Genomic DNA, 23493 nt, shown 5'->3' with positions numbered 1-23493 from the left:
TTGAAGAAAAGATGTACTGCTCTGCCGTCTTTTTAGACATCAAACAGGCGTTTGATCGAGTTTGGCACCTGGGACTGCTGCAGAAAGTGAGGACCACCCTTCCAGCCCCATTTTTCGCGTTGCTATCCTCATACCTTATTGGAAGAACCTTCCAAGTGTCAAGGGGGCAAACAGTATCCTTGACTAGACCAATTATGGCTGGAGTACCACAGGGTAGTGTTCTAGGCCCAACACTTTATACTTTATTCACAGGAGATATGCCAACTCCCGAGCCAAATATAGGAAGTACAGATGCAGTACTCATAGCGACCTATGCAGATGACACCGCCATCTTATCACGTCACGTATCTGCGCAAGAAGCTTCAGACTCACTACAAAAATATCTGGACTCTTTCGGACGCTGGGCAAAACGGTGGTGTATCACCATTAATGCACAAAAGTCTGTACATACTACCTTCGCCACTAGAAGAGGAGATTGCCCAAGCGTTGCATTGGGGCCCACTATTCCCAAAGCCTCAAAAGTAAAGTACCTTGGTATCACTCTTGACAGAAGGCTGACTTTTAAAGCGCACATAAGTCAAGTAACCTCAAAATGCAAAAGCAAGCTAAAAACCCTCGACTGGATGCTGAGAGCTTCAAGCAAGTTGTCTTACAGCAGCAAGGCCGCCATCTACAAGGCAATAGTTGTCCCAACCTTCGTATATGGTATCTCTCTATGGGGCTCCTCGGCGAAGACTACAAGGAACAAAATTCAGACCCTGCAGAATAAAGCACTACGCAGATGGACTGGAGCCAGCTGGTTTGTAAGAAACTCAGTCTTACATAGGGATTTAGCAATTCCCACAGTTGCTGAACTCATTGGGCGACACAGTTCAAGATACGCGGACAGACTTGCAGCGCATCCTAACCATCTCGCAAGCAACCTGGCTATAAACAACAATAGGCGAAGACTGAAGAGATTGCATCCTCTAGACAATATTAGAACTAATTAAGATAGTAGCTACAAGTGCAGAATAATTGGCATATCTGCCCTCCCATTAGTTAAGGTTTAGAGCTAAATGCGCTATAGAGTCTAAGACAATAAGCTGCAACAAAATAAAGAAATAAAAACGAAAAAAAAAAAAAAAAAAAAAAAAAAAAAAAAAAAGTACCATTTCAGTGCTGATCAAGCCTGGAAGTAACAGGTTATAAATATGCATGTTTCTCTTTTTTATTTCGTATTATTAACTGTTTGATTACAGCCGCCATCTATCGTCTTTATTAGTAATTAAGAACTTATCGATAGTTTAACTAACGGCGTGACGGTTGTGACGTGTGTGCGCCCTCCATATTTGTAAACAATGGCAAGAAATTTCAATGTTGGACTTTTGGGCCATGTGGACAGCGGCAAAACCACTTTGGCCCGGGCACTGAGCTCCATCTCCAGCACGGCGGCCTTTGATAAGAGCCCGCAGTCCGTGGAACGTGGCATCACACTCGACTTGGGCTTCAGCGCCCTCGTCTTGGATCAGCCCGATGGGCAGCAGCTGCAATTGACTTTCGTTGATTGCCCAGGACACGCGTCCCTCATACGTACCATCATTGGAGGTGAGTGAAGGAGTGCGGCAGCAAAACATTAGTTCATAGAATAGCTTGCAGGTGCCCAAATCATTGATCTGATGCTGCTTGTGGTGGATGCACAGAAGGGAATGCAGACACAGACGGCAGAGTGTTTGGTCATTGGGGAACTGCTGGAGAAGAAGCTGTTGGTAGTCATCAACAAGATTGATGCACTACCAGCAGAACAGCGTGCCTCCAAGCTGGAAAAGCTTAAAAATAGGCTAAGGAAGACGCTCTCAGACACCACGTATGGCGACCAGGTGGACATCTTTGCTGTCTCTGCCTTAGAGGGCACAAATATAGAAGAGCTGCGTGCAGGTCTTCGCGTTGCTAACCATGTGCCGCAGCGCAACATAGATGCACCGCTGCTCATGTATGTGGATCACTGTTTTGCCATCAAGGGCCAGGGCACCGTCTGCACGGGCACCCTGCTGCAGGGCCAGGTGTCCATCAATGAAACTGTGGAGATACCGCTGCTGGGTGAGAAGCGCAAAGTTAAATCCATTCAGAGATTCCGTCAGCCGGTGGATAAAGCCAGCACTGGCGATCGCATTGGCCTCTGCGTCACCCAGTTCAATGCCAAACTGATGGAGCGTGGCATCATTGCCCAACCGAGTTACCTGCGCCCTGTTTATGCGGTGTGCGTGAAGGTTCAGCTCATACGGTATTACAAGCAGGCAATCCGCTCCAGAAGCAAGCTGCACATCACCGTGGGCCACGACACAGTCATGGCTAACCTGACGCTATTCCACGATGAGAATGCCGTTGCCTGCTCCGAATTTGACTGCAGCAGGGAATATGCGTATGTAGAGGAAGTGCTGCCAGCGGAGGCGACGCCTAACGATGGTCTCTTTGCTCTGCTGCAGTTTGAGACGCCAGTGCTGACTACTTTGGGATCTACGCTGATTGCCTCTAAGCTGGATATGAATGTGCACAGCAACAGCTGTCGACTCGCCTTTTGGGGTCGCATCGCCTGGCAGACGCACTGTGTTAACTACCAGAGTGAAGTGCTGCCCCAGCTGCGCGTATTCAAGCGCAAGCAGAAGGAGGGCAGCATACAGCGCGTGGTGAGCTCGAACGAAATAATTGTACAGAATCTCTTCAAGAAGGAAGCCAACCGCGACATGTATGTGGGCAAGCGCGTGCAGCTGTCTACGGGCGAGGCGGGTTGCATCGAACGCACATTTGGACAGACTTCCAAAGTGTGCATCGTATTTAGGGATGGAATGTCAAGTGCCACGGTAGAGCAGCTCAAGTCGGAGCAGGCGAAAGAAGTGCGCGTGCTATTAAATTGCAAGAAATATGTTTTCAATAAACAGGCGGGCCTGTTTCAATAAACTATATGTATTTTACAATTTCAATCAATAAAAAATTCAGTTTTGGCGGGTTTTGCGTTGGCGCCATCTGTCGCATATTTTTGCAGACAGTTTTGATCATTTTACAGCACTGTATAGTTATCGACGGACCACCGCAATGTAGGAACACAAGAAGAAGACGACACACAAACAAAACAAAACAAAGTTCATGCAGATGCCTAAGCATAATTTGCTAAGTAATCACGGCAAAGTGTATATACCGTTATAATATAATCAGAAAATGTTGTGGTACGTGGCGTTGCTTCTGCTACTGGTCACCTATGTGTCGCAAACGGAACCCGTAACTGTGGACTGCAACGAGCTGCTAATGGGACAGTTTATGTGTCCCGATCCCGCCAAGAATCACATCGATCCAAAGACTCAACAGCTACGTGGCTGTACAAAACAGAATCGTGCACGTGTCTGGTGTATAGCAGCCGTCGATATCAACTGCACCGAAACGGGCAACTCTACGTTTACACGCGAGATGCCCTGCAAGTGGACGTAAGTGTGGATCGTTGCCCCTTGTATGGTGTGCCAGCTACAGATTTTTGTTTACTTTGCTATTTGTAGCAATGGCTATCACTTGGACACAACATTGCTGCTTTCCGTGTTCCTGGGCATGTTCGGTGTGGATCGTTTCTACTTGGGCTATCCGGGCATAGGACTCCTGAAATTATGCACACTCGGCGGCATGTTTCTTGGTCAATTGATAGACATCATATTGATAGCGCTACAGGTGGTTGGACCTGCTGATGGATCGGCCTATGTCATACGTATGCATACAGATTATAGACTGCTAGCCATTTAATTGAACCGCTTAATTCCGTTTTAGCTTACTATGGAGCGGGCATAAGCATTGTGCGTAGCGATAATACGACGTACCGTTATTGCAATCAGCTCTATTGCATGCAGCAGTAAGTCAATTGGGCACTGCTAGAGATCAGACTAAATACTAAGCAACGACTGTTGAAACCTATTACTAATTGTAGTTATAAATTTAGATTGTTAGCTCAAAGATTTGTTATATATAAGTTAACTATTGTAAAGACACAAATGTATATAAACCTAAACAAATTGTTGCCAAAAATGACGAAGAACTTAAGGTTTAGATCAGGCTCCAGGTGGGAGCGACGCTCAGTGGATAATTGGGCCTACTTGTAGTTTTTCTGTAACTTGAATATTTGCTCAGTTCGGTCAGAGCTGTATCTGGATTGTGTTGGTCGACACGCTGACGCAGACTCCATGCAGACGGTAATCAACGCAGATGAGATAGGGGCCTCGTAAAGGGGGGCATGCGAATTGCGATTGCGATTGCACATGCTGTATGCTGTGTGCTTTGCACATTCTGTGGGCCTTTCATCTGATTGGCATTTCCGAAATAATCAGCAACATTGCATCGACAACGGCACGAAATGAAGAAAACAACAAAAACAAGGCAGAAAATGCGTCGCTTGTTCGATTTAATTGCCATGGCCAATGTTTGGGGTCGCGTGTAATTCAATGCCTTTTAATTAGGCACTCAATTAAAGGCAGATTCGCGACTTCACGATGAAAGTCAAAAAGCAATAAATAAAGCACATCGCATCGCATCGCATGCAAAACATGCACAGCAAACAGTTTGCGAGTCACTGCTTGTTCAACTGTAGCATATTGCTCATACGCTCTGTGGCTGCGGCTTTGTCTGTGGCTGGCTGACTTATATGTTTGCTTGTCTACATTAGTAGTTATATTGTTGTTTACCCAGCCACGCCCACACTCCTCGCTCTGTCTCCTTTCTCCTGATGCCATTATGTTTGCCTCCAACCGCTGCTGTCTGCGTCTCAGCGTGTGTCCAGTTTCAATTAGCCAAGCTGTCAGCCAGTTGCAAGACTCTTCATATATGTTGTCCTTGTTGTTGCTGCTTGTATTGTTGTTGTCGTCGCACACACATCTATGTAATTACAGCATGCGACTTTTGCCGCCTGTGTAAACAACGCGACGCTTTGATCTCCGTCTGACAAGCAGACAGCCACAGTTGGCGCTACTTAGCCAGCAGTTCAACTGAATGAATAGGAATAGGAGTAGCTAGCCAGCTAGCCAGCTAGTGGCTGCCTGTTTGTTATGTCAAGTGCTGTCCCAATCCCAATAATGGTATCGCTTACTTCTAGCTAAGCTGTTCAACTGTTCTGCTGCTCAACTGCAGGCAAATGAACTTTGCCGATGGCCATTAGAAATTTGAGCAGCTTGTTTGTGGCTTTCTTTTATGGATACCCTGTAAAGGCAAATAGCTTAATAGGCCATAGTATTTATTTGTTGCATGTTATAGGCACAGTCTGTAAAGCTGAGTCGATGATCATCTTTCTCTTTTGCTTAATTCGCTATCTTATCTTTATTCAGTCAGCTTTTCACGCCTCACTTTATAGTCTAACCATCTCTGGATCAACCGACGTCTATCGTCCTTATATACAATATAACACCCAGAGTTAATTTCAAATAGTTTATCACTCATTAATAACTGCTCCAATTACCATATTGATACTATGAACTTAGTTTATATTGGCAAATATGGATTCAGAAGGTTTCGTTTCTTTAGAATAACTCTAGAGCAATGCTCAAGATTGATAAATATTGACATGCTTTATTTACTTAATCCACCTTTCTTTTAAGGTATCTACTAGTCGAGCACACTCCAGATTTACTTCTTTTTGGCTGTCTACAACGCACGTGGTTGCGACCTCATGGAAAATGCCCAAAGAGCTACGCAGTTCGAGCTGCGAACTATGAGTTACAATGCTATTTAGTGGGTGTTCCGTATCTGTTTTGTTTGGAATTAGGCTACAGCTCAGGTGAGGCATTAAAACAGTTAAAAATACAAAACACAAATCGCTAAGCCCACAGACACCGGCAGATACTACGTAAAGTATGGCAAATAATGGCTAATTGCAAATATTTGCAGTTATCAAAATAGAATCGAGAACTTTTTATATATAGACGCCAGACTTGCAGGCCACAGATGGGAGAGCATAGCTCCATGTGGTCGCAACCACGACAGTCGCCAAGCCAAGGTAGGCGTGGCAAAGGTGGCTGGCAGGTAGAGAGAGGCTGGTATTGCGCTACTTGTGCTATTTGCACAGCGCTTAGAAGCTCAACGGCTAATTACGCTCAAGTGGCGTGGAAAATTGTGGGTCCAAACGCTTTCCCTCTAGGCCCCAAACCCCAACTAGCCTTCTCGCTGCTGCTGGCAATGACGTTTATGCCCAATTGCTTTTAAAGTTGTTTACAATAACAGTTAACTCTATACAAATATAAGTAATTTAATGAAGCGCAATTATTGAATTTACAAAAGTAAATCATAGACTGCGTCAGGGTCTGCCACATGATGCCAGCTGCGGCCCGTGAGCGGTACGCTGTAAGTTGTGAGCCGGTTGCTGCGGTTGCATGCATGCGAGGCAGCGGCATTTGCAAATTGTTAGCTGGTTGCAAGTTCTCATAAATAAAGTCAGCCTCTTGTGACAAAATGTGCGCCTGGGAAAACGAAAACCGAAACCAACTTCGATTCGCAGCATGGCAACGTGGCAACGTGGCAACACGGCAACTGGCAACTGTTGAGGCTAACAACATTCGTGATAACTGCGCAAAGTTTTTCCTTGCTTTACTCGACCTGGCCGGGTCCATGCCTATGTCTAGCTAATCTTATACAATGAGTGCATAAATCATCTCTTGCTGCCCCCTCCGCCCACCTGCCTAGTGACTGCATTTTCCATGGCATTTGATTACGTTGAATGCGCTTTTCCTCAGCCCCAGCTCCAGCTTCAGCTCCAGCTTCGGCTCTCAGCTCTCAGCATAAATGTCAAATGCTTACCAATTTGATTTGGCGTTTGGCTAAGTATAAATTATACCAGGTAAAAAAAAAAAGAAAAACACCTGCCTGCCTTCCCCCATGTGCTCGCACTGCCCGCTTCAACGCCTGCTCAGCTCTATCTAGTCAAAAGTTGTCTTTAATTTGCGTTTAAGCCAACAATTTACCAACTTAAGTGTTATTATCGCATTTGAAACAAATGCCATAAAAGATTTGTGGCTTTTGAACAAGTGCGGCTAAGTGCTAGTTGCTGTATTTAACTGTAAAATGCAGCTGTTTTTGCTGCTGCTGTTCATGTTGCTGTTGCTGTTGCTGCTGCTGTTGTTGTTGTTGTAATGCTTGTGTTGTTGTAGTTAATGCATGATTCCAAATGTCTATGCCTTGTAAATGGCATTTGCAATTTGTTTGGGTCAATTCAAGGTGGAAATGTTGCAGACATTTCTTCTTCTTTTAACCATATGAAATATGATTTATTTTAATGACTTAATTCCAATGGCAGTGAAATTTGACTTTATGTCTGTTGAGTTGGCTTTGGCTAGAGCATATGTAAGAAATGTATATTCACAAACTTCTATGAAGTTATACTAAAAGTAGAGAAGTTGCCAGCCATTATCCTAAAATATTCCTATATATGTGCTTAAGCAATGCCTATATATTCGTATATTCCTATATATGTTCTCTCTAGTTGAAAAAAGGCTTTATATTGCCTTCTTTTTATATAAAGTCCATCAGTCCTAGCTGACATTTCTTTATTTTCCTAATTCCAATCAATCCTATCTGGGAATTTCCATTCTTTTAAAAGCTATTTCAAATTTGATTTTAAAACGAATTAAAAAGTTTTCCACTTAACAGTTTTTTGCACTTTAAACTACAATTTTCAAGAATTTAATGCTTAAAGATGTGCTACATTCCTTAAGACTATTTGTTCATAAATCTGATTTCAATGTACGGATGAATATTAAAAAACTGAGATAATTCTCACCTCACGCATACTAAATGCCCATATATTCTGCTTTTATTTCTTTAGCAAAGCGTAAGGCAACATTTCATTAATAACAAAAACTGATAAAAACGGAAAACTTGTGTCATAAAGCACACTGTAGTTTATAGCGCATTCTAATCCAGCAGAAATACGTAAATCAGTGTGATTTCTTGGTAATTTGCGTGATAAATTTTTCCATTTTTTATGCAAACAATTTCGCTGGCGTCAGTTCCTCAACCTAGTTTATTGAAACTTACCTTTGTGGATCACGGAGATATCTCTATATAGTTGGGCGAACTTCAATTGGCCTTGCATATTTCGCGTTCCATTCATAAAAGTGATGCCGCCGCAGCGCATGATTATTGGGTTAGGTATTCCGAATGGTATTTCCTTTGGCAATTGCAATATCAGAGCAAACAGAACAGTGCTCGAGGCATATTAAAATGCCAGTTGACAAACTCTAATTTGCAGCGCAGAATTCCGGGAAGCGTCTGAAATTGAGCATAGAGATAACATTATTAGCCAGCAGTGTTTGAGGAGGGCGGGCAGGCATAGCGAGGGCTGTCAAATGAGCCAGCCATTCACCTGTATGCCGTAGCACCTGTTCAACAAGGTGTTCATTTCACATCGTGCACTCTGTTGGAATGCTGAAAATTATATTTCAATTGCTGATTGCAGCACCAAAAAATTTCAAGCAAGCAATTCGAGCAACACCAAATCAACGCAACGGACTTTGATAAGTTACCGAAAAAGGAAAACAAATTCAGCCAATGTCGAATGGCTGAAATAACCAAAGAACAGAAATTCCATTTAAGCAAAGATATTATATTATTGAAAGGCATCAAAAGCTGAAACATGTTTGAGCTGTGAAAAAAATTGACGCTGATTAGGCACTTACTTAACTAGCTAATGGAAATTTTAAACGTTCTCTAAAGTAAATATTGAAGCAATAATTGTTGTAAATAATCTATAATAAATATGTTTTGAAACTGTAAATAATATATATTGAATCTCACATAGAACTGCTATAAAAGCAGTTCACGACAGAGTAATTTAGGACAGTATAGAAAGTCAGTTACGAAACTTACGACCCGAAATCTGTGATACAATTCGAAGGGTATTCGAGAGGCGATCTATAAACAAGTTAAGTGCCTGTTAAGGATTATTCGTCTCATTTTGAAATGTATACTGGGTGTGCAAATAAGAGCTATAGTAGAAGATATTAACTAGTTGCTAGATTTAATTTAAGGCAGCATCCATGCCAACATCTAAGGAATTTATTCCAATGGCAGGGCTTGATGTGTAAGATACATTTTTAATGTGTCTGCTTTTTTTATATAACAACTCGAAAGTATTGTTTGAGCTCATTTAAACTTATTAAAACTAAAAAAAGAAAAGCCCTTTGAAAAGTTTTTTAGCTGATATAAAAAATATTCGGAGGAAAAGGAAATATAAAATGTTGAGTTAAAAATTGATTTAATAAATTTACGTTTTTAAATTTACTTTTTATCAAAGAATAATTTGATGTTTGTCTTTATTTGCAATTGCCTTCGAAAATAAAAAAAGCCTTGCTTAAAAATGATTTTCTCTATTTGCCGTACAACGTTGTATCTAAATTATAATAATATTCAGACAAAATATGATATTAATAGTAAGGCACAGAGCCTAAAACTCGCTGTTTCTATGGCATCTATAGTTCAACTTGACCCCAAGCCAATTGCCTGGCGCTAGTTAACGGTTCGAGCCCCCAAAACAGAGGAAAAACCAATCCGTAGCGACGGCTGCTGTTAACAACAACAATAACAACAGCAACAACAACAACAACAACAACAACAGCAATAGCAACAATAATAAGAAGGCGCACTTCGTGCACGACTCGTTTGTCGGCTCGTGTCGTTGCTTTTGCTGGTGCTCTCGTCGCAGTCGTTGGCCGTTTGTGGTTCGCCTGCGATTCGTGCGTTCAGTTCTCGTTTAACAGCGCCGGCGAACGGTCAAAGAATTGCGGAGAAAAGCGCCGAAGCCGTCTGCTGCTGAGCTAAGAAAACTGCCTGCGCAGCCAGGAAAACTGTTTCCAAGTTGTTGAAAAATTACGCGCGCACGTCGATCATTTGATGAAAGGAAAATTTATATGAAATTCAATTGAATTATCAAAGAAAAAATCCAAAACAAAATAAAACACAATAATTATCATATAAATATTGAGAGAAAGAGAAAGACAGGGACAGATAGAGAGAGAGAGAGAAAAAGAGACAGAGACATTAAGAGAACTCTACCCCCCGCGCTGCCTTGCAACAGCTTGAGCCGAGCTTTGTTATCGCGTGTTTTTGATGTGTGTATATTATAATATTGTTAAATATTAAAAACAAAAACAAAACGAAAACAAATATAATATAAATATAAAATGTGCAGCATTTAGTGAGCGAAATTTGTTTTGAAATACGCTTGAAACAAGCCTCAAAGCAAAACAAAATAAACACAAGAACAAATTGGCGCGCAATTGGCAATTGCAGCCGCTGCGCCCAGCGTTGCGTTTTACATAAATTGCATTTGCATTTGAGTTAAGGCAAAAACAATAAACAAATACAACAAGCAATAGACAATAAATTAACTAGCCCGCGCGCGCAGCTAAGCTAAGCGCAGCTCAGCGCAGTTCAGCGCGGCGCAAGTTCAGCTGCGGCACAACGTGGCGTATGCGTAATTTGTCATTTAACACATCCTCCAGAACTGACTTTTGAGCGTGCGCAGGTGTGTGTGTATGTGGCACGTGGCGTCTTAGCTATTAATTAATAGCCGCGAGAGGTAAATTTGAGAAAATTTGTTATTAAAAGTGCGACTGAAAAAAAAGAAATTGAAATTGAAATTGAAATAGAAATAGAAATAGAAGCCAACCAGTCGTTGGTAGATAGACGTGTTGAGCAGTTGAGCTATTGAGCCGTTGAGCTGTTGAGCAGCCGCACAAAGCAATTGAAAAATGCGATTCATATCGACAACAATAACAGAAAAAGAGCAACAACTACTAGACAACGACGACTCCGCCTCCAGCAGCAGCGCCATCACATCCTCCGACACCTCTTCCCGCTACTGCTCCGGCTGCTGCTGCTGCTGCTCCTCGGTCCGGCAACATGTCAAGCATAATTAATTTTCGATTCTGCCTGCGCCGCCGCCAATTTCAGCCCGTCTCCACCAGCTCCGTCATCGCCGCCGCCGCCGCCACCTCGTCTACGTTCCTGCAATTGTGCTGAAAGTCAAGTCGATTGCCTCCCGCCGCCAGCTGGAAGTCGATTCTACGGGTAAACTTTACTTCTTTACTTTTCTTTTGTAATTAATCTTTTTTTCCTCTGCTTTGCTTTTCTGTTGTTATTGTTATTGTTGTGCTGTTGTTGTTATTGCCTGACAATAAGTACGTGTAGTGCGCGATTTTGTTTTATTATAATGAGAACATATAAACGTTTTGCTATCTGCCCGCCGCGTGCACCCTGCCCCGCACAGCTCTCCAACCCGCTGCGTCGCCTCTTTACTTGTTTCAACATTTTGCGAAAATTGTTTAATTGTTTGAATACTATTATCACATTTTACGAGAGACACGGCGGGAGCGTAGTAGAGACCAACAGAGAGAGAGAGAGATAGATGGGGAGACATTGTTTCTCTGACTACCTATGATGGTTGCTCTCACGAACGGCCTATCTCAGAATGTCCCCGTCCTGTACCCGCTGGCGCCCCCACTCTACGGTCAGTTGTAGAATTTTATGAATGTACGTCGTGTACTCAAATGTGAAATGAATCGAGCTGGAATCAAAGCAGCACTTATTATTATTCAAACACTCAAACATATGTTTGCCTTTTACCTACTTGAAGCAATTAAAAAATCTGCATAGCATTTTGTACACCTAATTTATAAAGCGGAAATTTACAGTTGAGTTGGTTTTTTCTTCTCATTTAGGGTCTGTTCAAATTGTCGCATTTGCAGTCAGTTAAGCGTAAAGTTGAGAACGTTTCTGAATGATACGTGGAAGACGTGTAGAATTTGTATAGACTCAAGCCACTATCTAGATCTAGTGAAACAATGAAATGACAATTAAATAGATTTATGAATGAAAATCACATTGGGAAATATCGATCGTAAAATATGTATTTCCTAACTACACATACATCATTAATTCATATCACACTGATTGATAATATTTAATAGTTAAGTGTGTCAAAGTTAGACTAGAAGCAAGCAATGAGAGAAATTAAGAGACTATAAAGTAATATAGAGTCAAATGATGATGAGTGTGTATTACAAAAGTCATTAAATAATCTAAATTACATTAAAATCAATTAGCAAAGTCTATGAAAATCGCATAGAAAGGCGATAGACATAGTTGAGAAAAGCTGAAGCCTTTAAGTCAATCTAAGTTAGGCACCTAATTAATTGTTCTATTCTATCAAAATATAGTTTTTAATTGAAAATTTGACGGAACTAAATGTTATTTCATAAATTCAAATTGTCTGTGGGAATTTCCTAATTTTCCACGATTACTTAACAACAAATTCAGTATATAAATTGAACAAAAAACGGGCCTTTGAGACCTTAGAGAGAGAGAGAGAGAGAGAGAGAGAGAGTGAGTAGCATGTGTGCTTCAGCTTCTTCATGCTGATTCAGCGATATTATTAATATAATTTATGGCACAACAGATCTTAGAGCGAATTCCTTTTATCTTCTGCAGAGATCTTGGAATTGATTCAGTTTCAAACGATTCAGACAATTTGGCAAGTGTGAATCTTAAATATTCAGTTTACTCATGGTGCAAGGTACGAACCATAATCAAATTGATAGTTAGTGTTTATAGAGCTACTTTATCACGCTAGGAATTTGATAGCAGTAGAGCCATAATTCAACACTAATTCAACTAGTACATGCTATTACGCAAACCGACTAAATACCTCGCTAATAGATGGTATCTGTCATTTGAATTTCACAATTACAAGGTATTCATTGCGATAGCTCAATCACAGTTCCACTGTATTGTTCGTTTGACAGACGTATATGGGTAGCGGACTCATGAATCATGTTGTTTATCTCATTAGTAACGATGTGTCAAATTTAGCATGCCCCATATACATATTGGCTATCTACAACTATATCTCCCATTAGTGCGCGAAGATCACGTTTCAAATGCAATTACTTCAGCTCTACTCAATACTAAATACCCAATATATGTTACTTATTTTATAACAAAAGAAAAAGCAAACGATAACAATTTCCTGCTGCTCGCGAGTTTTATTAAAATGTTGCACTAAAACTTGAGGAATTACAATGCATTCATTAAAGACAACAAAGTACCAGAGACTTACAGCACGGAAAAGGGGGAAAAATGACATCAAGACAAACAAATGTAATAAAAAAACTGAAAGAAATGTTGGTAATAACTGCGTACGCAGTTACCAGTAATATCTTAAAACTGGGCAGAGTGAGGGATGGGACTTGGTATGTGGATTGGCGACTGGGAACTGGCAACTGGGAACTGCAGACTCAACATCGGGTACTGGATACTGTGGCCTGCGGGGGTTTAGCATGGCTTATGGAGTAAATATGAATGCAGACATTTGCTGGCATATCTGGCCAGAACAGACACTCTTTATAAGTATATATATATATAGTATATATATATATTATATGGAGGCCACATTGGCTGCCTGGACAGTAGGCAGAGTTGGATGACAGTCAGCCGAGCTTAGACGACAACGACAATTGGACAGGCTCTCTGGGCCTAGGTGTTGCTTTTTATTGTTGCTGTTGCTGTTGCTGTTCGCTTTATGGTAAAAATGCAACCATACCTGTTTAGCCAACACACACGCACACTCATACAACAACCCAACTCGTTTGCTCAGTTGCAGGCGCAACATTGCAACTGCAACTGCAACTGCATTTCAGATTTTAACACACTTACAATGAAAGGAGTATTTGCAATTTGCCTAAATATGGCTCATAAGTATGAAGAAGGTCTAAGGAGGGTAAAGCTTAATATATAATAGTTAAAAGTAAAAAGTGATGCTTGCTCATGTGTATAAAATTTTAAGCCAATTTATGTTTGTAGCTAAAACTAGATACAGAAATTGGTCTGTTTAGTATGATAGATTAAAATGATATATAAATATATATATTGCCTGCAAATTATATATTGCTTACTATTCATAGTATTCCTCAGTGAATATAAAACGATATCAAACTAATTTTTACTGAGTAGCATTGCCTACTTAGCCAAAGGGCTGATGCTATTGCCTTACATTGAGTTAAATCCTGTTTAACTGATACAATTTAGGTACAGTTTTCTATCAATTATCAAGCGTAACGAACACTTTATATAAATATATATAAATATATTTAGTATACAAATCAGTTTGGTATCAGTCAAGCCTCGATATGCTTACCAGGCCATTCCCTAAGTTCCATCTCAAGTACAGTGTATTCAGCCGCCGGCAAATCAAAATTTGATTGTACTTTCTTGTTTTTGTTGTTGTTATTTTTTCGGTGCACGCACCTGTCCCAGCATAGACATGATCAGAGACAGGCGGTCTGCAGGTGTTTTGTTTGCTTTTGGTCTAGTTTGCAGTCGCTGCTCAGACGAGCTGGAGCTCGGACTCGGAATGGCACTGGGATTGCCTGTATCGCTGTATGTGTTGGGCATGCTGACCGTACACGACTCCGCATTGCCGAGTCCTCAGCATAATAATAATCCGGCAATTAAAATATGATCGCATAATAACTCGGCACTCGTGTGTCTTCCTATGATTTATGGCGCTTCTTTTAGCTTTTGGCTTATTTATAGACTCTGCGAGTCGCTCTCTTGGGGTAATTGTGTTGTTCTTGTTGTCGTTGCTGTTTGTGGTTGTCGCTGTTGTTGTTGTTGACTACTTTTTTTACGCATACTTTCGCATTCGCTTAAAGGTAAATTGCTGTCGCCAAGCGGCAAGCGCCAGACAACGAAACGCGTTCGCCTGGGCCGGCTTGGCTCGTTTGACTGGCAAAACCCAGAGACGAGAGCCAACGCCAAAGCCAAAGCCAAAGCCAACAGAGCTCCTCAGCTAAACAACCGCAACAACAATAACAACAGTCATACAAATAAAAACAAAAACAGTGCACAGCGTAGCAAAACATTTGATACGCCCCGGCTCGACCAGCTAGCTGCAGCACGTCGGGGTCGGCGGGTGGAGCTGTTGCTTCTAATAAATAATTTTAAATGCTGACTACAAAAACCCCAAATGAATGGCCCAATGAATGCCTGACTGGCTGTCTGACGGACTAACGGACTAACGGACTGACTGACTGACGGGCAACGGCCAGGCGCAAGCTGAAGTGTGTAACCCAATAGCCAAAGGCGCGCTCTTAATTGACTGCGTGGGATGCGAACGTGGACGTGGACGTGGTGGCTGTTGTGGATGGCTGCACAGCTGGTAGCTGCTGGCTGGTAGCTGAAGCTGAAGCTGTTGACTGCCAACTGCTGACTATTGCCTTCGAGCTGTTTACTGTAATTGCTAGCTTGTAGCTGTTAGTTGTTAGTTTGTAGCCGCCAAGTGTTTGAGGCAACTGGGCCAAGTGGCAGTTGCCACCATTTGGTCGTCTCCGAGCGGCAAACGCAGACCAGCATATTTTGGGGGTAGCTCGCAGCCGACAACAGCCTAATGACGTCAGCTTTGTCGCCATATGTCTATATGCCTCAACTAAACACTCTCTCACACACGCACAGCCGCCATGCGTCATCCACGCAGGTTATCGACAACGACCACGACGACGGCGGCGGCATCTGCGTCTGCACTGCAATTTCACCATGCCCCCACTCAGACGCTGTCTGCGTCATGTACGGCATACACACTTACACGTACATTCACACTCCCACACACACACACTTAGCACACACGGCATTCTGGTGATAATTTCGCCATGACACGCAAAACTGAACCAATTTGTTTGCATTCCCCCCTTTATTGTTGTTGTTGTTGGTTTTGATTGTTGCAATCAAAAACACAAACTAATTAATATTTACAAAAACAATAGCAAAAGCCAATGAAAATTCCGCCGTCGCTTTAGATAAGCCTATAAATAGCCCTAGAAAAAAAAAATTTGTGGCAGACTGTGCGGCGTGCTGCATTTAACGCAATAGACATGAAGCCAATGACTGTGTGCATGTGTGTGTGTGGTACAGTGTGCTTGTATGGGTGCACTTTTATCTAAAAAGCTTTACGTGCTACGCTGTGCCCACGCCATAGAGTATGTGTGCAGTGCACGAACACTAGAGCTTGATAAAGCCTTTGATACTAAATTATATGTGAGTTTTTTAGGCATTATTAATTACTTATTAATTACTTCATTGTTATTGAAGCTAACTAAGTAATTATAGCGTTTAATCAAGCTCGAAACAGAAGCTTAAATGTCACTTGTTTAGTTAATGTTTCAAGTCAGCTCCTTGCCTTTAGGCTTGATTAGATTTGACTAGAGTAAGCAGCCGGCTTTGCTTCCACACATGCCTTAAGTATGCGTATGAAATAATTCTATCTGAATGCAGTAGATGCTAAATTGAAGCTTAGTTTATGGTTACATAAGTTTTCAACAATTTAAGAAGCGGGGATCAGCAAATTAGCAAATCATTCTGGGAAGGATTTAGATTTTACTTTATTAACTTTGACTTGCATTCCGATTAGCATAGAATCACTTGACGCACCTGGTTCGAACCCGGATCTTTACATTATTTAGATTACTATACATGGCAACTTGTCAAATTAGCAACTGCAGCCAAAAAATTTGTTAATAACAATAATTATTTTACTCAACCAATGAGTAACTTATTTTAGTAACTTCTCTCAATATTCAGCACGTGACAGACAGACAGTTCAATATATGTAGATATTAAATATATAGCCAAAATATGTATCAAATTTGTCTGCTTACTAAGTCGTATATATGCATATATGTAGATAAATATATATATATTTTTATAGGGCATAGTCATGCGCCCATAGATACATAATTTAGTATGTTTATGGCTGAAGCAGCAACAGCAGCAACGACAGCATCTTTGATATTAACATATGATTATCACAAATTTTGCTTCCATTTTGATGTTTTAGTTTTATAAGTTTCATCAATTTTGCATAAGAAATACATAAATGCCCATTAATACATTTACATATAAATAACGCGACAGTTGCCAATGAAACAACTAAAAGCCTCAACAACATCAACAACAACAACAAGCGACTTCTCGAGCCTAAGTTTAAGACATTTTTACAGTCGGTCAGCATCTGATAATCTGATCATTGTCTCATCATTATAATTTGTTAGCCCACTAATGGCAGCTCCAACAGGCAAAAGCAAATAGCTTCGAGAGTTTCCCAAGAGACGTTTGCTGCATTTCATCTGGTTTCTATTTGAAACAACTTTTCCAAGTTGAGCTTAGCCAGATTAGCTAGTAGATATCCAGTACTCGATTGTAGTCATATATCTTTACAGCAGTTTTAGAAAAGAAGAACCCATTACAAGTGAAACCAGGCAGTTAACCCATTTCTGTTATAGAGTGTGGGGTCTGTTTCATTTGAAGCAGTGATCAGCAAGGCTTTCAGCTTTATATGTTTAAAAAAGTATAGAAGCTTGAAGTATAGATTAAATAATTTAAAGCCAATCAAAACACATTTTATTATTTAGAAATATATTTTAAGTAGACAAAGTCTGGCCTCTAAAAGTCTTTAAGTCATTGGGATCAATAGTCTACTAAATTAGATGACTAAATTAGAATAGATAGAGAGAGGGAGCAAGAAAGAGAGAGGGATGAAGATAAACCATGTACATAAAAACCCCCAATCAATCAATTCTTAGCAAATACTACAAGCTTTCAGTGCAAGAGATTCCAATTCTACAAATATATATATTCCTTTGTAGGCCTCTCTGCTACTCCATTCTATATAAATTCGCGCAAAGTAATAATTAAAATTGAGTATTAAAGCGCAAATATAACTGAAATTCTTTGCTTTTTTTATGACTTAGCTTTTTGTTATTGAATGCCAAATGTGGCTGACATTGTCGGCTCGGGCGATGAGCATGCGTTAGTAAATAAATAATTGAATAAATATTGTAAACAAATGTACATGTTTGCAACGTACATGAATTTGCTCTTTGTTGTTGTTGTCGTTGCAACAAATGAGCTTGTCAAGTTAAATGGCACACACAACATGCAGTCCGTAATAAGTGTGCGTGTGTGTGTGCGTGTGCATGTGTGTTTGTGTTTGTGTTTGGTTCGGTTGCCGCCATTTTGTCTGGCGCGCTGCTGCAATGGCAGCCAGTAAATAACAGACAACATGCGCTGTACACAAGGCACCACGCGGCGTATTAGTAATCTTAATCAAGCTTGACTAACAGCAATTGCTACAACAGTAACGAGCCAAGATAAATGCTTATTTACAAGAAGCACAAATACTTCTGCTCGCCATGCATGGCTAACTTTTCTTGACATCAAATTAAATTGCAGACCATTTGGCTGCTGAGCGTAAACAAAGTTTAAAACTGCATAAAATTTGAGGAAATCGAAAATCTACATTGAAGATAAATAAAAAATGTATGATATAAATGCTTAAAGTTAACTAACAGAGATATACAATTTTAATCAACTATGTTGCTGACGTAAAATAAGTTTGAATCGAGAAGGCTTAAACTTTACTTTCCTTTTAAGCGAACTGAATAAACTATATAACTGGCCATGGGCCGAGTCATACGCCACGTTAATTAATACAGAAACCAATTGTTAATTAAATAATTTAAAACACATCTCGCCCTATGAGCAACTCTTCCCCCAGCTAACTTAATAGAAGAACTAATAGAAAATTTATTTTCAGCGGAATTTTAATAATAAGGTTATTTACTCTAGGGAATTTAGAGCGCACACATGATTCAGTTAACAGATTTCAGTTATTGTAATACACACAATTAACACGTCCATGACGATGATAATGATGATGATGATGATTATGATGATACTCGAAAATACACATAAAAAAGAAGATAAATAAAAAAGTAGACAAACTCGGTGGCAGGTTCAACGTCACGTTGTGCAAACTGCCCTCGAGCTGCAGTTGCAGTTGCAGTTGCAGCAACAACAATTGCTTTAACAACTGCAACACGTTTTCACATGGAGCCTCAAAGTGGTCTCCGGTCGTGTGGTTGTCACACAGCCGGTCACTTGTCTGGCTCTCGGTCTGCTATCTGCTACATGACAACCCCCACTGCCTGTTGCTAGCATGTCGAAGTCGGAACATGAAATCGTAGCACAAAAGATATATGAGCACATCAACGTGAATTAACAGACACATTAAGCGATACGGATCTGTGTGTGGACTCGTCCACACAGAGCTAAACACGAGACCACGAGACGAGCAAAATGAGAGAAAAAAAAACAAAATAAAAACGAAACGAAAGACTCTGGCAACGAACTATCAGCGTGGTCTGCACATTTCGCATGAGTTGAGTGGGCAGGCGGGAGGGGAAGACAGGTAAGGGGTTGGAAAGGGAAGTTGACTGCACTTTGAACTCGTTGCTTTCGAAAACGGAAGTGTGTGCAAACCGTGCCACTGAATCATGGCAATGGAATGTCTATACTCCACGCTTAGCATACTTATAAGTAACATTTTTATGGCATATCCAATTTCAGAGATAAGGAGGGAGATAGAAATATGCAGAGAGAGATAGGGAGAAGAGCAAACAAAACAAAACATAGAACACGCCCGTTCCTTCAGCTCCATTCGATCCATTATCCAGTGTCTATGTATGCATATCTGTGTGGCTGTGTCTCTGCCGATTTGTATGTCTTGATGTTGTTTGTCTTTTGGAACACAAAACGAAAATATGCAAACAATTCGCATTTGCGTGTTAATCAATAAATTTGACTGTGAAAACCATTTTGATTGTTGAATAATATCTACATACTATAAATGTCGACGTCATATGCCCCCAACACTTACACACACACGCTCTCAGGCAGGCAGTTAAAACGAAGACAGCAGATAGACAACAACAAATATGAAGTGAGCTTGACCTAGTCGACAGTGTTTAACTGTAAGATACCCTGTACAACTTGGCAGCTGTGAGCCATGTGCTTAGAGAAAATTTTAATATGTAGTTGAAAGATTGACTTGAACTTGAACAACATTAAGATATTATAAGAGACAGTTTGTTATTGTATTCATTTGATATATAAACTACAGAGAAGTATTCAGTATTTTCTTGATGTTCATTTGTGGAATTTTCCTTGATTTTCTTTTTTTTACATTTTCCTATTTAATTACTACCCTCTTATATCGTCTCCCTCTTTAACAGGGTACAGCAAAAACATGTTTTTTATATTTCTGTATTTTATAATATGCGAAATACCATATACATTTTGCTAGTAAATTGTTTATAGACAATTTTTCTATTCGATCAGTTGGCATATTTGTGCATAATTTAAAGAGTTGTTGCTTTTGTGCATTGTCATTAAACAAATGTGCCAGAAGCGGCTCGCATAGTCTATAAAAAATATATAAAACAAGATAGAACACGCAACTCCAACACACCGAATATGGGATGCCCTATTAAAGAGAGAGAAAATTTAATTATCGAATGAGTGTTACTGGAAGCTATATAAGAAGTATAAATATGCTTTGCTTTACAGTTCTTAATGCTAGCCTTTCTTTAAAAATTCAGCAAATACTTCTCATAGACTTATAGAACATTAATTCCAATGCTGATTATTTATTAGCATATTTTATCTTACTTCCTTTGGCGGGAATTCATCAAAGATCAACAAGTTTTTCATACCAGTCTTATTGTGATATAGTATTTCATTCAAGTCGATATAGTAGCAGCAAATGGACTACATTGCCTTGGATATTAATGCTGATTACAAATTTATGTATATATGTTATATACATATCAAAAATTTATAAAACATCTCAGCATTACACATTTCATAGCAACATTATAATGCCTCTCAAGGAGAGTATCAAATACTAAAAAAAAAAACAAAAACAAATACAACAACGGCAAAATTTCGGGTTTGTCGCGTCACACGCTGGAATTCCCATATATCGTCTAATTTGTTGTTGTCTTTAGTTTTTTCTCTCTTCTTCTTGCTCTTTCTCCCTCTCGCTGTCTTCTTTCTAAAATTGTTTACAGCCTGTGGACGGGGCTCATCTTCCAATCAATAAATCCGGTTTCGAAAATAACATTTTTATATTTATATGTTATTTTGATTAACTTTCGCCCAAAAATAATTGCACAATAAATACAAAAATTGTTTGAAAACCGATTTTTTTATATATGTATAAAAATAAATTTTTTTTGTTATCGTGTTCGTCTTTGTCAACTGCTGTGTGTGCGTGTGTGTGGAATGTTGTGCCAGCTGTGGCACCCCTCGACAAAACAAAAAATAAATAACTCTGTAACTTTGACTTTGGCGAGGCATTTGCTGGGCTTCCGCATAAATGAATATTGTCAGCTGGCTGATCCGACCCGAACCGGGCCGCTCTATAAATATGAAAAACTACACACGACTCTACACACTGTCTGTGTATCAATTAATTGTTGTGTTCTATTTATAGAATTTGCGGTAAAATTGCTAATAATACTCAAATTTCAACAATGCCTCCTCAAATGCTCAGCATTTCAAATTAACCACATGAGTTACTTAAATATGCACACACTCACACAGATACAGCTGCTCTCCCTCGCTGCATGTGTGCTTGAGTGTGTGCTGTGTGTGGGCTTTTTGCAATATTCAAATTTGGCATACAAATATGGCAAAGCTGGACCAGATTGCGACAATTGTGCAGCTCGCATAGCCATGACTAAGTAAAAGTTCATGTATCGCCGATTGCCCATTGCCAATTGCCAGTTGCCATTGCCAGTCTGCCCAAAACAGGAAACAGCAATGGAAACTCTCTTTAGATTATTCTGCGATCAATCAGTTAAGCTCAGATAACTGCAAGTGTGCATGTAAATGTTGTATAGACTGAAAAACTTAGCTTTGTAGAACTCAAATATGACACATTTCTAAAATTATAACTTTATCCATTTCCGGTTAGCATTTCTCCAATTAATTAATCATTTTGGAATATATTTCTATAGTAAAACGAAAAAAACTCCATTAGATTCATATCTGTTTTTTGTAGAAAATAAATAACTTTCCTCAAAGGTTTTCTTGTTAACTAAATTTTAAAATATATATATATATATACATATATTTTAATATTATCAACAATAATGTTGCTGAATATAATGCTGAATATTAAAACATGACCATTTTTAAATTTAAATACTTTTGATAAAAAAAAGTTTTAAATATTTTTATTACATTTTTTGTATACTTTAAACGTTTTCCAATTTGTGAGAAGCAAACATTTTAAGATATTAAACAAATGTGTGAGCCAAAATAATATTTAAAATAGGTTTTTTTATTTTTTATTTAGATACTTTGAGCCACATTTTTTGCCCAAATTTGAACAGTCAAAGTTTAGTTTAAACTCTTCTTTGTTTTGTTTGTTTTGTTTATTTTGAAGCACATTTTTTGCACAAATTTGCTGGTGCTTGAGCTCTGAACAGCTTAAATGATAAGTTTGCTGAAAAATGTGCTTTCATTTGCTGTGATTGAGTACTTGATGATTGCATAATATGACATCTGAAATGCGTCCAAGTACTCACTTATGCACACTTCAATTGAATTTGGCACATGTTGGCCGACATTTCAAGCCACGTTGAATGGGCTGAGTGTGTGTGGCACAGTTTGCACTAGCGAATGTTGTGTGTGGATGGAGCTAGGGTTAGGGACTTAAGTGCTTAGCATAAAGACAAAGGACAGGTTCTCAGCAATGTTGTTGCTAATAGGCTTCGTTGTTGTTGTTACTGCTGCAGTGTTCCTTTTGTTTTTGTGTCACTTTTAATCTGGAAATGCAGTCGTGTGGGGCAGGCAGAGAAGCAACCTTTATAGGCCCTCCACTATGGGTATAAATTTTGTTAACAGCGGCTATTGTTGTTGCTGTTGCTGTTGCTGTTGCTTGGGTAACCGTCAACGTCAACGTCAACGTTAACGTCCACGTTGCTGTCTTCATTTGCCGTAGTTGTAAGCGCCGCTTGTCGCCGCATTCAATTGTGCCCAATCACATTGCCCGTTTCTGGCCCTCGAGCTGCTTTCGGCCATGCCCTCAGACCCACAACAACAGCAACAACAACTGTTGACAAATGTGCGTCGTTTTTGGCCGTCTCATTGTTGTTGGCAAACTGACTTCAATATGCAAATCTATTGAAATTAGTTGCCAACGTTGCCAAGCAGAGCCAACTCGTCGATCGGCCGCGTTGTTAGCCCGATACGAAGCGTGTCTTGTAGTTGTTGCTTTATTTATTGCTGTTGTTGTTTTTGTGCAATTTGCATGATTTGCCAAAGCCGTTGATGCTGTATTTGCTGGCGCCATTTGTTTATTATCTGCGCCCTGTCCCTCTGGCTTACTGAGTGATCTTGTACCCGGTCTTTTTTTAGTGCTATGATCCGAAGTTAATTGAATTAAAGGCGGCGACAAGGCAGGCCCAAAAACCAGGCTAAAAGCCAGCGTAATTGGCAGCAACAGTTGCAGCCAGTTGGCCAGCTGCTAATGGCCAAGTTTTTAAGTGGAATTCTTCGATAAGCCTCCGCACGCACCAGGCGAGGCACTCGCTATGC

At 40.1% G+C, this 23493-nt stretch overlaps 4 protein-coding genes across 6 annotated transcripts in view; 3 read left to right on the top strand and 1 right to left on the bottom strand.

The window, feature by feature from the left end:
- The window catches only part of LOC111593576 (probable peroxisomal acyl-coenzyme A oxidase 1), a 46385-nt gene that overhangs the window by 6367 nt on the left and 16525 nt on the right, over positions 1–23493 (bottom strand). Inside the window, exon 2 of one of the 2 annotated variants that reach the window (XM_023306440.2) lies at positions 8035–8268. The exons of the other annotated variant lie outside the window; for it this stretch is intronic. Within the exon in view, the coding sequence (XP_023162208.2) occupies positions 8035–8134 (100 nt within the window). The 5' untranslated portion in view covers positions 8135–8268. The remainder of the gene's footprint in view (positions 1–8034; positions 8269–23493) is intronic. 2 annotated transcript variants of the gene reach the window in all.
- Positions 1306–2936, top strand: LOC111593577 (selenocysteine-specific elongation factor). Its single transcript, XM_023306442.2, has 2 exons — positions 1306–1587; positions 1639–2936. The coding sequence occupies exons 1-2, from the start codon at positions 1341–1343 to the stop codon at positions 2934–2936; spliced, it is 1545 nt and encodes a 514-aa protein (XP_023162210.2). The 5' UTR covers positions 1306–1340.
- Positions 3090–4034, top strand: LOC111593578 (TM2 domain-containing protein CG10795). Its single transcript, XM_023306443.2, has 3 exons — positions 3090–3458; positions 3528–3730; positions 3790–4034. Exons 1-3 carry the CDS (start codon positions 3196–3198, stop codon positions 3873–3875), a joined length of 552 nt encoding a protein of 183 aa, XP_023162211.2. The 5' UTR covers positions 3090–3195; the 3' UTR covers positions 3876–4034.
- Positions 8842–23493, top strand: part of LOC111593574 (BMP-binding endothelial regulator protein) — a 30850-nt gene continuing 16198 nt past the window's right edge. Inside the window, exon 1 of one of the 2 annotated variants that reach the window (XM_023306436.2) lies at positions 8842–8920. The gene's annotated coding sequence lies outside the window, so the exon portion shown is untranslated. Of the gene's footprint in view, positions 8921–10265; positions 11068–23493 lie in introns of those variants that run through there. The other variant, XM_023306435.2, reaches the window with a different exon arrangement.

Source organism: Drosophila hydei, unplaced genomic scaffold (genome assembly GCF_003285905.1).
Source record: "Drosophila hydei strain 15085-1641.00,03,60 unplaced genomic scaffold, DhydRS2 tig00008134-arrow-pilon, whole genome shotgun sequence".
Taxonomy (NCBI): domain Eukaryota; kingdom Metazoa; phylum Arthropoda; class Insecta; order Diptera; family Drosophilidae; genus Drosophila; species Drosophila hydei.
Note: the sequence above shows the minus strand (reverse complement) of the source record. Positions and strands in the feature narration are given on the sequence as shown.

What these genes read in the sequence shown, in the direction of transcription:
- LOC111593577 (XM_023306442.2), top strand. Translation starts at nt 1,341, where the DNA reads ATGGCAAGAAATTTCAATGTTGGACTTTTGGGCCATGTGGACAGCGGC. An exon ending in CATACGTACCATCATTGGAG is followed by an intron (nt 1,588 to 1,638) that starts GTGAGTGAAGGA and finishes AATAGCTTGCAG; the next exon opens with GTGCCCAAATCATTGATCTG.
- LOC111593578 (XM_023306443.2), top strand. Translation starts at nt 3,196, where the DNA reads ATGTTGTGGTACGTGGCGTTGCTTCTGCTACTGGTCACCTATGTGTCG. An exon ending in GAGATGCCCTGCAAGTGGAC is followed by an intron (nt 3,459 to 3,527) that starts GTAAGTGTGGAT and finishes TGCTATTTGTAG; the next exon opens with CAATGGCTATCACTTGGACA. An exon ending in TGGATCGGCCTATGTCATAC is followed by an intron (nt 3,731 to 3,789) that starts GTATGCATACAG and finishes ATTCCGTTTTAG; the next exon opens with CTTACTATGGAGCGGGCATA.